The 14,197-nt window shown below is 36.9% G+C and overlaps 1 protein-coding gene across 3 annotated transcripts in view; it reads left to right on the forward strand.

The window, feature by feature from the left end:
* Positions 1-14,197, forward strand: part of stat6 (signal transducer and activator of transcription 6, interleukin-4 induced) — a 66,134-nt gene that overhangs the window by 15,878 nt on the left and 36,059 nt on the right. For all 3 annotated transcript variants that reach the window (XM_049486511.1, XM_022676873.2, XM_049486512.1), the window contains 4 exons: positions 1,706-1,850; positions 3,976-4,059; positions 4,192-4,369; positions 13,000-13,091. In XM_049486511.1, coding sequence (XP_049342468.1) covers positions 1,706-1,850; positions 3,976-4,059; positions 4,192-4,369; positions 13,000-13,091 — 499 coding nt within the window. The remainder of the gene's footprint in view (positions 1-1,705; positions 1,851-3,975; positions 4,060-4,191; positions 4,370-12,999; positions 13,092-14,197) is intronic.

The raw sequence follows: 14,197 nt of genomic DNA on the forward strand, positions 1-14,197 counted from the left end.
TGCTGTAAAAAAACACAAATATATAGACTTAAGGCATTAATATATTATATATATATAAATATATTAATCATACTCAGATGTGGCCCACAGCAATCTCACCAAGACCCCTGAGAGAAGGAGATTTTCTGCTAGGGTAGTTTGTGGTGAGAGTGTGAGATCTATTCATGAAGTTCCTGGAACCAGTTAAAGCTGCTTCATTTCCCAGATAATTACTACAATTATGATCAAATGCCATCTCTGCTGTTGTTTCATGTTTCATTGGTCCAGAACGCAGGACCTCATTGTTCCCGCTCCCTCTGACTAAGTGAAAAGAACGTTCTCACTTTGTTTGTTGTGACGCATTTTGGTTTTTCAAGCGTAAAAAAAAACATACCAAGGTGAAAACGCTCCAAATTTACAAGCTTGTTAACCGATTCTGATCAGACCAATTGTAGGTGTGAAAACACCCTCGCAAAATTTTTATATGACAGTAGACTATTTTTCAAGTATTTTTAGTGTACTGGCCAAAAGGGTGTGCCCTACCATATTGTGCGCAATAATATCACCAACATTTTTGAATATAGTGAACGATATTCCTAATTATCAGGGTACCACTTTTTTTTGCTGTTTTTAGCAAAAGGAAAAATTCACACTGTTCTCATTTTCCATTATATATCTACTAGCGACCAGTATCATTTTTTTTTTTTTACTTTAATCCTGTATATAAAGACATTTGGAGTGCATTATTAGTATCATGACGTTCTGCGTCATTGACTTTTGTTTAATATGTCAGTTAGTGGTGTTCCATATTATATCGTATGCAATAATAAAATGTAATTTTTTTATTTTGATGCAGTAGTGTATTTATATAATTCAGAGTTTTGTCATATCACCAAGAATTTCATTATCGTCAAATTACTTTAAGATATCATGATATTATTTTAGGGCCATATTGCCCACCCCTACTGGCTAAACGCTTCATGAATCTACAAACTGTGCAGTTTGTAAATATCCTGTCAGGATGTAATTCACTATTTATGTAGTTTTAGAGTGGTTTTACACCTAAAGTTTGTTTACTCTGGTCTAAATCAGTTTGTGAATGTTTTCCCTTTTTGGTTTGGTCTGTTTTTTAGACAAGGAAAAACCCAAGTGCATCAAAGTGTGTTAAACAAACCATATGAGAACGTTGTCTCTGCTTATTGGTCGGAGCTGTCTGAGGTGGCACAAGAAAGTAAATACAAGAAAAAGTTTGCGTAATCCCAGATTAGCGAATCTTTCAGTGGCATTTAGCATTGAGCAATGACAAATGTTCTGCAAATTATTAGCTGTAGTAATTATCTGGGTATTAAATCAGGTTAAACTGCACCTGAACAGCCGTTTAGTTGAAACTTGTGGAGTACACCTAAACACTGAGACCATCTCCTCTCGTAGATTGTGGAGCAGTCGGCACTCGAGTGCTTTTACGGTATTCAGTACAGTTTACGGCCCAAACAAATCACCTCAATGAAAACAAACCAAAATCCTTTTTTTTTACCTGACTGTGAAAGTTGTGATTAAACACCCTTATTCAGTTGTCCCTTTTACACTGACTGAACAAATCTATGTGTTGTATAAAGGTTGCCAAGTATAGCAGTATTACACTGTGTGCACCATTTAATGCTTTTTTACTACAGTCTGACAGATTGAAAATGAGTGTGTCTCTGCTTGTGTGTGTTTTTATTCTCAGGGAGGATTTTAACGTGGACAGTGTGGAGCAGGTCCCCCTGGCCCAGCAGCTGCTGGAGCAGATGCTGGAACGTCTTTATGATGTAGTCAGCCACAACTCCAACGTGGTGGAGAGGGTCAAACTCCAGCACATTAGCAGGAAGCTGGTACTGAAACTCTAAATTCTGCCGGATTTAGTCCCTAATGTGTAAAGAAAGTCGTTCAGAATGGGTTTGTTGGAAAATGGTTTATTGTAGAGAAGCTTTCTGACACTGGTTTCTTCACAGTGGTGGTGATGAAAAAAAAACTAAACTAAAGGCTACATCCACATAGCAGGTGATGTGGACCAAATCCGGTGTTTTATCTGGAAATATGAACAGCAAAAACACACTTATTCTGACCGATTTGGGATAATTTGTTATGTGGTACTGAAATCTGATTCATATCCCATACATTGCAATCCAACTCAATCGATCTGTCGGTTTTAACTCAAATTAACCATAAAATAACCAGAAATTTCCCAAAAATGGTCAGAATAATAATCAGAAGTTTAAAAAAGGAAGAAACATCAGAAAATTGAGTTTTGCCCTTTTTAGCAAGCCACTCCTGGTGATCAGACCAGTTTCAACCACTGGAACTCCATGATAGCTCCTTAGATGCTGGATGAGGTGAAACCGAAACTTCATGTGAAGCAATGCTCTCAAAGACATGCAAGTTAAGGAGCTTGATCTGTTCTGATGAATTTCAGATATTTACTGACATGCCAAAACTCATGGAATTAAGAAAAGTGAGGCTTTTCAGTTTCTGAATTCGCATTTAGGCCAGTAGCTTTTAAAAACTATTATGAAACTGTTTGAGACATCAGGCTGTGTTTAATACTGCATTAACTCTCTGTGTGATGGCTTTTAGGGGCTTTTAACCCTTGTAAGTGTACTATGAACACTTCTGAACTTGTAGGTTTTCTAGAACAAGGCTTTTCCCACCAGACCACTCTGAATGACTTATTAAATATTTATTTAGACAGAAATTATATAAAAAAATGTTGGATTTCCCCTTTAGAGTGGGAACACAAGGAAGGTTGTGTGAATTATTTTTTGGATTGATTTTCTTCCAAAATAAACATATATTGGGTTGAAAAGGTGACATTTTACAAAATAGCTCTTTCAAATAATATATAAACAGTGTACAACTGAACTAATGGGCACATCAACCACATTTTCCCTATAAAAATAAGTTCACCTTGGTTGCCAAGGTAAGAACACTGAATTACACTAAAGAGTGCACAAAGTGTTCAAGAACATGTGCAGTGATTGTGTATAATCACATTTGCAGCCAAATTGAATAAATAAAGAGTCAAACTTTCAGTTTCTGTCATATATTTCTGTAATGCTGGTTACTGCTGAGGTCCTAAACAGCTGTGACCCATCTGCCTCTCCCTTTGTGACTGACAGCGGTTCACATTAGCATGTTGTAGCATGATGCCATTAGTCACGTTTCCTCACTTCATCTCAAAAACTCACTGCCTAGATAACCCAGCTCTGTGAACATAAGCAGATTAGCATGTTCTGTTTTACATGTTGAAACAGATTTCTGCTCCATAACAGATAATTAAGAGCCTTTGCACTGCTATTAAGAGATACCAGTGCTTTTTGCTTTCAGTTTCATTGTATGTCTTATTACAGAAAATATAATACATAGTGGTTCCTTTTAACATACCACTATTTTTCAGCCATTGCTATGAATAACCATATCTCAAACATGTATCTCGAACATTTCTCCCTTTTGGGAAAAAGCAGTTATTTTCTTTACTATTGTAATAGTTTTTTTTTCATGTTAAATGCCGTTATAGCATATTTTAGTTTTTTTTTTATGTAATCAAGTCATTGAAAAAGAAGGAATGTTTTTTTTCCCAAAAAGAGATGGTAGATATATGGACATTTGTTGGAAGGTCTCATTTGATAGTGGGTTTGATTGTGCTCCTGTATGACTATTTTCACATTTTGTACACAAATCAATCAAAAAAGCAAGCAATGTTTTGTACATTAGCTCTTAGGACACATGACCACTGTTTGGTAAAGGATATCTGATTACTTTCATAAACCTATTAAGATAATGTTTTATTGCAAATAGTTCTGATGACTCAGTTTAATGTCTCATTATGATGTGACACCTGTAGAGTCTGTAGTGACTCCAGACAAGTTGCTGTATTTCCTCACAAAGTCCAACCAGTGTTTATTGTGCCATTAAATACTGTAATAAAGGAGCAGCCTAACCTGCTGAACTACTTTACAGAGCTTGTTCCAGTCCCAGCCTATGCATCTGGTGAGGATGGTGAGGGATATTCTGAGGAAGGAGAGACTCCTGCTCAGTCAAGCGGTAAGCCAATCCCCTTTCTCCCAGGAAGCACGTGGAGCTCTTTTCAGTTTGTACTGAAACTGCACGTTGTGCCTGGTGTGTGTTCAGTCTGCTCCTGAGCTTTCAGCATATCTCCTCATTTCTGTTCTCCAGCCAATGCAACAGTACCAGCAAATGCCGAGCTCTGTTAACGGCTCCATGCAGCCGGCCAGCAACCGCGACCTGGACGCCCTGGTGCTGAAGGTGCTGGAGATTCAGACCTGCCGACAGGAAATTCACCGACTCCAAGAGGAGCTAAACTGGGAGAAGCAAGATTCTGAACCCATGCAAGGTATGCTCTCACTCATTCACTCACTCACACATTCACTCACTCACTCACTCATTCACACACTTACTCACTTACTTACGTACTCACTCACTCACTCACTCACTTATTCACTCACTTATTCACTTACACATTCACTCACTCAGGCATTCACTTATACACACATTCATTCACTCACTCATTCACTCACTCATTCATTTACACATTCACTCTCTCACACATTCACTTATACACTCACTGATTCATTCATTATTGCACTCACTAATTCACTCAACCATTCACTCTTACTCACATATCCATTCACTCACACACTCACTCACACTCATTCACACACTTACTCACTCATTCACACACTCACTCACTCAGTCACACACTCATTTATTCACTCTTTCACTCACTTACTCATTCACTCACTTAATTATTCAGTCACACACTCATTTATTCACTCTTTCACTCACTTACTTACTCAGTCACCCACTTACACATTTAGCCACTCACTCACTCACTCACTCTTTCACTCACTCACTCATTCACTCATCTACTCACTTACCTACTCACTCACTCACTCATTCATTCGTTTATTCATTCACTTATTTGCTTACTCACTTATTCATTCATTCACTCATTTACTCACTCACTCATTCACTCACTCAGTCACTCACTTACTCACTCACTCACTCACTCACTCACTCATTTATTTACTCTCACACTCATTTACTCACTCACTCATTCACTCATTTATTTTTTCTCTCACACACTCACACATTTAGCCACTCACTCATTCATTCACTCACTCATTCACTCACCTACTCACTTACCTACTCACTCACTTACTCACTCACTCGTTTATTCATTCTTTCACACACATTTAGCCACTCACTCACTCACTCACTCACTCATTCATTCACTCACTCACTCACTCACTCATTCACTCACTCATTCACTCACCTACTCACTTACCTACTCACTCACTCACTCACTCACTCGTTTATTCATTCTTTCACACACATTTAGCCACTCACTCACTCACTCACTCACTCATTCATTCACTCACTCATTCACTCACCTACTCACTTACCTACTCACTCACTCACTCATTTATTCATTCTCTCACACACTTTTAGCCACTCATTTATTTACTCTCACACTCATTTACTCACTCACTCATTTATTTTTTCTCTCACACACTCACACATTTAGCCACTCACTCATTCATTCACTCACTCATTCACTCACCTACTCACTTACCTACTCACTCACTTACTCACTCACTCATATATTCATTCTTTCACACACATTTAGCCACTCACTCACTCACTCACTCACTCACTCATTCATTCACTCACTCATTCACTCACCTACTCACTCACTTACTCACTCACTCACTCACTTACTCACTCATTCACTCACTCACTCACTCACTCACTCACTCACTCATTCATTCACTCACTGATTCACTCACCTACTCACTTACCTACTCACTCACTCACTCATTTATTCACTCTCTCACACACTTTTAGCCACTCACTCACTCACTCACTCACTCACAAACACTGACATGACCTAAATGTAAATGTTGGTTTTTCATCAGCAAAGCAGGACTTTACACTAGTCGTGGGCAGTGTCTTCAAAAAAAAAGTAAAACAGTTTGTACAGTTTTAGGGGTTTGGTCCTCTGTGTTCATCATGTCATCATGTTATATCATGTTGTGTCTTTATTTAACACAAATAAGAATATTGTCGCTGTAATGCAAAAACATGACATATTTGAATCGGTCAAAATGAGCTAAATTAGAATCTATATACTGGATGCTGAATTTGGGTTGTGCACCTTTTTATTGCAGGTAGTTATTACAGCAATTAAGAGGCTCATGCTCATGGACAAATTAGAACCCATATACTAAATGCTAAACATTGTTCATGACTATATTTTGCACACTGTGTTATTACAGTAATCGAGAAACTCTCACTTTAGGACTAATTTGAACTGCTATACTGGATGCTCTATTTAGTTTCACACTTCTTGGTTACTTCTTGGTTTCAGTTTTACAGTAACTATCATCACTGTTTGGACATGCACTGTTTTTTCTTTATTTTTTTTACATTTTGCTACATTGTTTGATTAATATTAAAGACATCAAAACTATGAGGTAGAACCTGAAATGAATCTCCAACTGCTTTTACTTCAATCTGAGCTCCAACGCATCCCAAACCACCTGAGTTGGGTTTGTATGTCTGGTAGTTATGAAGGCCATACGCTGTTTTTGTCCACTACCTAATTGCATGTATGTTCTTTCATAGTTTAAGTCTTTAATATTAATCTGAGGTAAATAGGACGATTTGAACCCAGGTGTATATCCGGGTGCTGTGTTTTTTTTGTTGAGTTTTTGTTATTTTGTTGTGCAATATGGTGGATTAAGAAACTCATTGGAAATTCATTGAAACAATTCAGAAAATAGAAATGAGAAATATGAGCCAGTATACCTCCAGCCCACATCTACTCTAAACACAATGGCTTTTTATTTAGAGTAATGATAGTGTGAAATCCCGCGTGGGTTTTTTTTGTTCAGTACATACTGCTTTATATCTTAAGTCTGTTGGAATGCTTTTGGAATGATCTGGATTATTCAGTAATTATTCAGTGTTAAGGCACTGCATTGTGATGAGAGCATTTTTAAATGTTTTTATGTCTTCTGTATCTATGTAGATTGCGTATCTACTTGAATGTGTCATGCAGATAAACTACAAGGACAAAAGTATTGGGACACCTGCTTATTTATTGTTTCTTCTTAAAGCCGATGTCCGTAAATTTTGGGATTAAGGGCCCTCTCTGGTGAGAATGGGTAATTGCACCAAGCACACTGAAGAATCATTTTAATCTGGGAGGGTGTGATGCGGTCTCCTTTCAGAGCGGATGAATCCGATTCCAGGTTATGTTCAGTTAGAGAGAGAGAGAGAGCTCTCAGTCAGAAACTTCACTACTTCATTTCTTTGGTTTTGAGGCTAATGAGCTCTGAGTTCCTCTTCTGAAGTCTCCATTGCTCCACCAGCCGCTCGCGTTCAGTAAAACTGAGCCGGATTCTCTTTTAAAGGCTGTACGTGTGATGTAAGCACGTAAAGACACGTGACGTGGCCAGAAAAACTAGTTTACAGAGCTAGTTAGCGTTAGTTATCTTGTGTAAGTAACTGTAGGTTTAAATCGGATCTCTGGTTGATTCTGCGTTCTTCCGAGACCTTAAATACACACTAGGGGAGCACAGTTTGACAAGACAGCACAACTTGATAGAAGACCGGTCAAAGTGGACGCCGTTCGCACTGGATTTTACGATATAGAGCGGACTCTGTGGCTTCCATGTGGTGAAACTGTCCAAGCACCGAATCACCAAGTCTGAGGTAAGAGTTAGCAGCCACTGGAGTTGTCTGGGCTTGCATGGCATACATTCATATTAGAGACAAGACTAGACATTTTAAAATGAATGGGAAAAACGATGGAATGAGACCTTTAAAAATAAAGAAAGTAAATTTCTCCATTCCAGCAGACACCCACCTTGTTGGAGTAAGAGTGGACTAATCTCCACTTTCTAGCAGTTATTGGAGCATTGATGCAGCATGCTACAGTGCATGTAAACACATGCCCATAGTGTAAAAACTGTAAATAGCGCTTAGTGATACGAGTGTGTGGTGATTGAGCACATGCCTTCATGCTGAAGCAGTTAGTCTTCTTTTTTCAGTCAGACTGAGTTCTAATTCAGTTCAGATGCAGTGGACTCCTGAATATAAGCCTGTTTGTCTGCTAAAGCTTTTACAAAGTATCTCTCATGTCCCAAGAGTTGGGTGTCATTAATCTTCTTCTTGACCCCGTTTTGGTTTTCTACTCTGATTTGTGACTTGCCCCCTCTGTTTTTTGACCCTGTTTTCCATGTCCTGTTTTTTTTTCCTTTTGTATAATTTTCCCTCTGAGGTTTTGGTTTGGTGGTTTGGTTTCTCTCTGATTTTAATCTTCCCCTTGTATTTGAGTATATTTTTTGGTTCAGTTCTAATTTTACGGCAAGCATTTACTGCATTCCAGTCTGTGGTGTTACAGTAGGGTTATGACATCCACAATTTGTGCAGGAGGGAATGTCCTAGACTTCAGATTTTTGCTTGAATCATTTGTAAAATTTGACTTTGATTGAGAAAACAAGGCTATTTACCAGCTTGTTTGTTTTTTTGGCCTGATCTCACAGAAGCTGCATATTATAGCATAGTTTTAATATAGCATTTTAATTATTGCGAAGTTTAATATTACATTTTAATGATTTAATTATTAGCACAATTTAAGATGTAATTTTATTTATAGGTATAAACGAGGCACTGAGAACTTTAAAAGAGCACAGGTAGCTTATTAAACAGCCTGTTTATACTCGCAGTACCTTCAGGTAGTTGTCCTGGAACCGCCAATCTGAAATTAAGCCAAAAATAAGGCAAGGCAAGTTTATTTATATATCACCTTTCATCAGGGGCGTAGCAGCAAATTCCAGACATTGTCAAATCCGGACCCAAACCAATAAACTACTGAGAAGGATTTAATTCTGACCGTGTTCATTTAAAGCGGCGGAACTTTTATTGTATTTATGGTTTACGTGCTTTACAGTGCAGTAAACTCACAGACCAATCACATGTGCTGTAAGATCACCAAATGCTCTCCTCTGTCAATCAGATCGGTGCAGATGAAAAAGGTCTGATACAGTAATAATATTAAATAAAAGAAAACTATAGTTTTTTTTTTTTTTAAAGGTGATATTTTGGCCAAGTTCAGCAAAAAATAAATTATCATTCAATGAATTTTTACCATGACAGGCAGGCCTAAATCTTATATAAATGAAATCTAATAGAATAAATAAAGCATTTTGAAACAAAGTGAACATACAGATTCACATTAATAGACTCAGGAGTTCAGAATGTTTCCATTTATTTTATGATGGTTGATAATGTAATGATTGTGACAGGCCTATTTAAAACAATAAATATTGTTGAAATATACTAGTATTTGTAAGTACTGAATTATAAAACAAGTTAAAAATGGTGACGGTCCGGACCTTAGCCTGATTAAATTTTCTCTAACCGGACCAAACTGAATTTAATTAAATCCCCCTGCTCTAGACACTGTAGAGTGCCCAATTAAACAAGTCATGGGTGTGTGACTGAAGGCCTGAGCCAACAATGAGTGCACTAGATTTAATAGAAGGAGTAACTAGACACCTTTGGACATGTAGTGTATGTTGTATAGTGTCAACACTGTTATAACCAAAGGCAAATACCTGCAAAACAAATCTCATAGGTCATGTTATATATTTCATTCAAGCAGAAGTGTCACGTTACAAAGTACAAATACTTTGTCTTACTTAAGTAGAAATGTTTGTTATGTATACTTTACTGGAGAAATTATTTTTCAGTTAAATGTTTACTTTTATCTTAACTTTCTACACCTTACATTAGAAAATAAAAATAGCCTCATTACTCCTATTTCATTTCAGCCCAACACCCCCCACCCCCCTCACACTCCAGCAAGAACATAGAAGACATATGTAGCCTAGTATAAAGATGATCTCAAGAGATGAGACTCAAGAGAACTCCACACAAACGTCCAACAAAGCTTCTTTAATATATGTACATTCTACTAAAATACAGTCATTTACAATGGGCATATACAGTACAGGCCGAAACCTGAAATGGTTTTTCAACAGTCTTGAAGTAAGGAGTTCCCAGAGGTGTTTATTAGCACTTGTTGCCCCCTTGCCTTCCTCACTCTGTGATCCAGCTCACCCCAAACCATCTGGATTGGGTTCAGGTCCGGTGACTGTGGAGGCCAGGTCTTTTTTTGTTAAGTACATAAAACTCCACATGTGTTCATTCATAGTTTTGATGCTTCAGTGACAATCTACAATGTAAATAATCATGAAAATAAAGAAAATGCATTGAAAAAGAGAAGATGTGTCCAAACTTTTGGCCTGTACTGTATCCAGCTGAAACATTAGGGAGCCTAGTGCATCCCAAATGGGGGGGATGGGGGGGTAGGGTTCTATAGGACTCTGTGGTTCGGCTAAGCTTTTGTACTTAATGGCTTTATTTTTACTCATTTCATTACTTTTACTTTTATTCTTTAAGTAGTTTTGAAAGCAGTACTTTTACACTTTTACTTAAAGAGTAAAAAGCTCGAATTGATACTTCAGCTTCTACAGAAGTATTTTAAACCCTATATATAACAATGACTAAACTTTGTTTTGGATCGGTTCCAGCGATTCAGTTGTGTTATAAGGTCTTTTTTAAGGAACTGCGGTTTTGATAACAGACACTGTTCTTGTACTCTTGTGTACAGAAACCATGTGGATTAACTGGGTGAGTGAGCTGTTCTGTGGAATAGTGTAAGTACAGTGTAATGTACAGAGACAATTGTTTTATGAGCCAGGTCATGTTACTACGTGTCTGAGTGCACACTGAAGAGAAGAGTGAATATTTATGTGGAAGTATGCGTAAGAGAGTGTGCAACAAAACTGTCGGCATACCAACAGAAGAATTTGAAGACAACTTTGTCATACCTGTCAAGTTTTATATTTAAAAATAAGGGATATTTTCCTCCGTCCGCTTAAAGTCGTCCCACCAGCCCAACCAAGATTTAGTATTCCTTACATTTTAAGACAGGTTTACAAGAAATCTAAAATAACCACATGTGAACCACTTACACACTAAATTTAGATTATCAGAATCTGATATACCTCTGCGCTCCGCGAAACCAGCAAGCTGATTGGCTGTTTCTCCTGAAAGGCGAGACTTTCTCCTTGAACCGGCACCACGATTGGTTAAGAGACACAGATCGGTCAGTGCCCTGTCTCCTCAATAATAAAGTTTTTTTAATTTTAATATAATACGGGAAATTTACGGGAAAATATTAATACGGGAGGACGGCGGGAAAGAGGAGTAAAATACGGTAGTTTCCCGGCCAAAACGGGAGACTTGACAGGTATGCTTTGTTGAACTTGTGCCTTAGAAAATATTTAATTTTTTATTTATTTTGCACACAGAGGAAAGAAAATGCTGGCATTTCTGGCTAAATTAAATCTGCCCAAAAATATTTTTTTTACTACAATTGTGGACACACAGAGTCATTAGTATCATAACATGTTAAATCAATATATATTTTTTTCAATATTGTGCAGCCCAATTGCTGTATGTATTTTTATATTTATGTATTTTTCCAGATCTTTTTTAGTTAATTTTTTTCCAGCATTATTAAATCTGTATTTTGCTGGACATATTTTGGTTCAGTTAAGTCAGTTAAGTATTTTTTTTCAGATGTTTAAACTACACTATAATAGTGCATCTCAAATGTAGTAAAATTATATATATATATATATATATATATATATATATATATATATATATATATATATATATATATATATAATTGAAAACTAACTTTATTTCAGTAATTTAGTTGTGAAAAAAAAGTTGTGATGTATTACACACAAAGTGATCTATATATTTTGTTTCTTTTTATTTGGATGATTATGGTTTACAGCCAATGAAAACCCAAAAATCAGTGTCTCCCAAAATAAATAATACGTAAGACCAATTGGTACTTTTGGCAGTGTGGACAGTGTGCCAAGTCCTGCTGGAAAATGAAATCTGCATCTCCATAAAAGTTGTCAGCACTGCACTGACTTGATAATATAACACAGTGGACCAACACCAGCAGATGACATGACTCTCCAAACCATCACTAATCGTGAAAAAGTGTTATCAAACAACTTACCAAAATATTTGGTATATATTTGGAATATCTTAATGTAATTAAACAAAAGTTCTTTGCTTTTTAAAAGGATGTAACTGCATTATTTTACTAGTAAATCATCATTAGTGTTAGTATTAGTGTTATTCTGGAAGTTGGTCTAAATAATAATAATCTATTTTATCACAATTATTTCTGGTCCTTAAAAGATAGTTATCATGACAGGTCTGTTAAGGGTGAGAGAAGTAGCCTTTCCTATGATTTGATTTCACTTTGTTCATGTTTAGAAAGTGTTTAGAAGTAGTTTTTTATAAAGTCAGTGTAAACACAGCTTTGTGATAAACTGTGTCTGTTTTACATGAAGTGTATAAACATAGAGTTGAGGTACATTCCTTTTCTGGTGCGTAACTTTTGGCTTTGGATTTGCATTTTTCTGCAGTCGCAGTGAAGCTGGCCTTATGGGAGCAGTGTTTCAATAAGGAATTAAGCCTATTCTTGGACTACAGAGCATTTTAAATGGAGATTTTCCAATAAAAGCAAAATCTAGTCTTTAAGCTAGACTTAATCTCTGTCTGGGAAACCAACCCTCGCTGTCTAAACCACATCATTTACCACTTTTGTTTCCCTGGTTTGTGGATGGTGGGGTATATATGACAGCTGGAATACTAATCAAGATGATTCAGCTCATTTCTCTGCAAACTGGCCACATAGAAGTGGACTAAGAGAAATCTGGCAAAAGACAGAAAATCTTGTCTCTGTCCGTCATTTTGTGTGTTCATCAGTTCCTCTCTCTCTCGTCCCTTCTCTCTCTTTCTCTCTCACAAATGCAGAATGTTATGTAACATGTTTTTCTTTTAATTCCTTCACAGGACAGACTGAGATGGAGACCAAACTTCCGGATCAAGTCACCAAACAGAATCGCATAACACAGCTGGAGCACAGCTATCAAACCTGTGCCAAGGTAAATGCCTCAAACAAAAGCCTGCTCTGTTTTAACCCTTATCAACCCTTGTGTAGTCTTAAGGCTCAAAAATGACACACCACCTAGAGGTTACCATATTTTATAATATTATTCACCATAATATTGCTAGCATTGTTTAAACTACATAAAAAAAGAGCTAAACACTTTATATTATGATAATAATAGTAATCTGGCCAAAGCAGTGTATTTGGTATTTGTTTTGCTATTTCTTAACCTATAGTTGAGTCCTACTGAGGCTCTCTTGCCTTGTGTTTTGGGTTTTGGAACACATGAGCAGAAATCTTAAAGATCCATGACTTCTGCTAAATGACAGACCAGTTTGTGCTATTTTTGATTACCATATTTTTGCACTATAAGGTGCACTATCAATAAACCTCTGTTTTCTGGTCTATTTTTATACACAAGTTGCACTGAATTATAAGGCGCATTAAACTCACCTCTGAACGGCGAAAGAGCTAGCGCTTATTGCAGTTAGCGGATAATGCTATTGCTGCTCCAGCAGTGCTAGCTTTGATTAGCAGCAGGCTGCAGGCCAAAAATACTCACCTCTGAACGACGAAAGAGCTAGCGCATAGCAAGGTTAGCGGCTAATGCTAATACTGCTCCAGTCTCGAGTCTCTGGTGCTGAAGAACTAAACTGAAACTCCTGTATAACGCTGTACTTAGCGGAGAGACTTTACTGCTTATTACAACCTGACTGGTAAAATTTAAACATAAGTCGTACCAGATTATAAGGCACACAGACGATTTTGGGGAAAATTAAAAGATTTTAAGTGTACCTTGTACTACGAAAAAAACAGTAACTTAATTAATATTTCAGTTAAAATATTTATTGAGTAACAAACAAATTTTACACCATTGCAAGGGTTGCTTTGTACATTCCTTTTGTGGTTGGCAGGTGTATTTCATTCCTTTTTAAATGGAGTGCGCCTAAGCTATGCCTGCTTCGATTCCTCTTGTGGAGAAACTAAGCTAAGCTAAATTAAGCTATGTATATGCAGATGTATTTAGTTATATTGTATGACATATATATTTAATCAATTCATATAAGAGGTTTATTTCCTTATGTCCTTTTATTGGACCAT

Source organism: Astyanax mexicanus, chromosome 13 (genome assembly GCF_023375975.1).
Source record: "Astyanax mexicanus isolate ESR-SI-001 chromosome 13, AstMex3_surface, whole genome shotgun sequence".
Classification (NCBI taxonomy): domain Eukaryota; kingdom Metazoa; phylum Chordata; class Actinopteri; order Characiformes; family Acestrorhamphidae; genus Astyanax; species Astyanax mexicanus.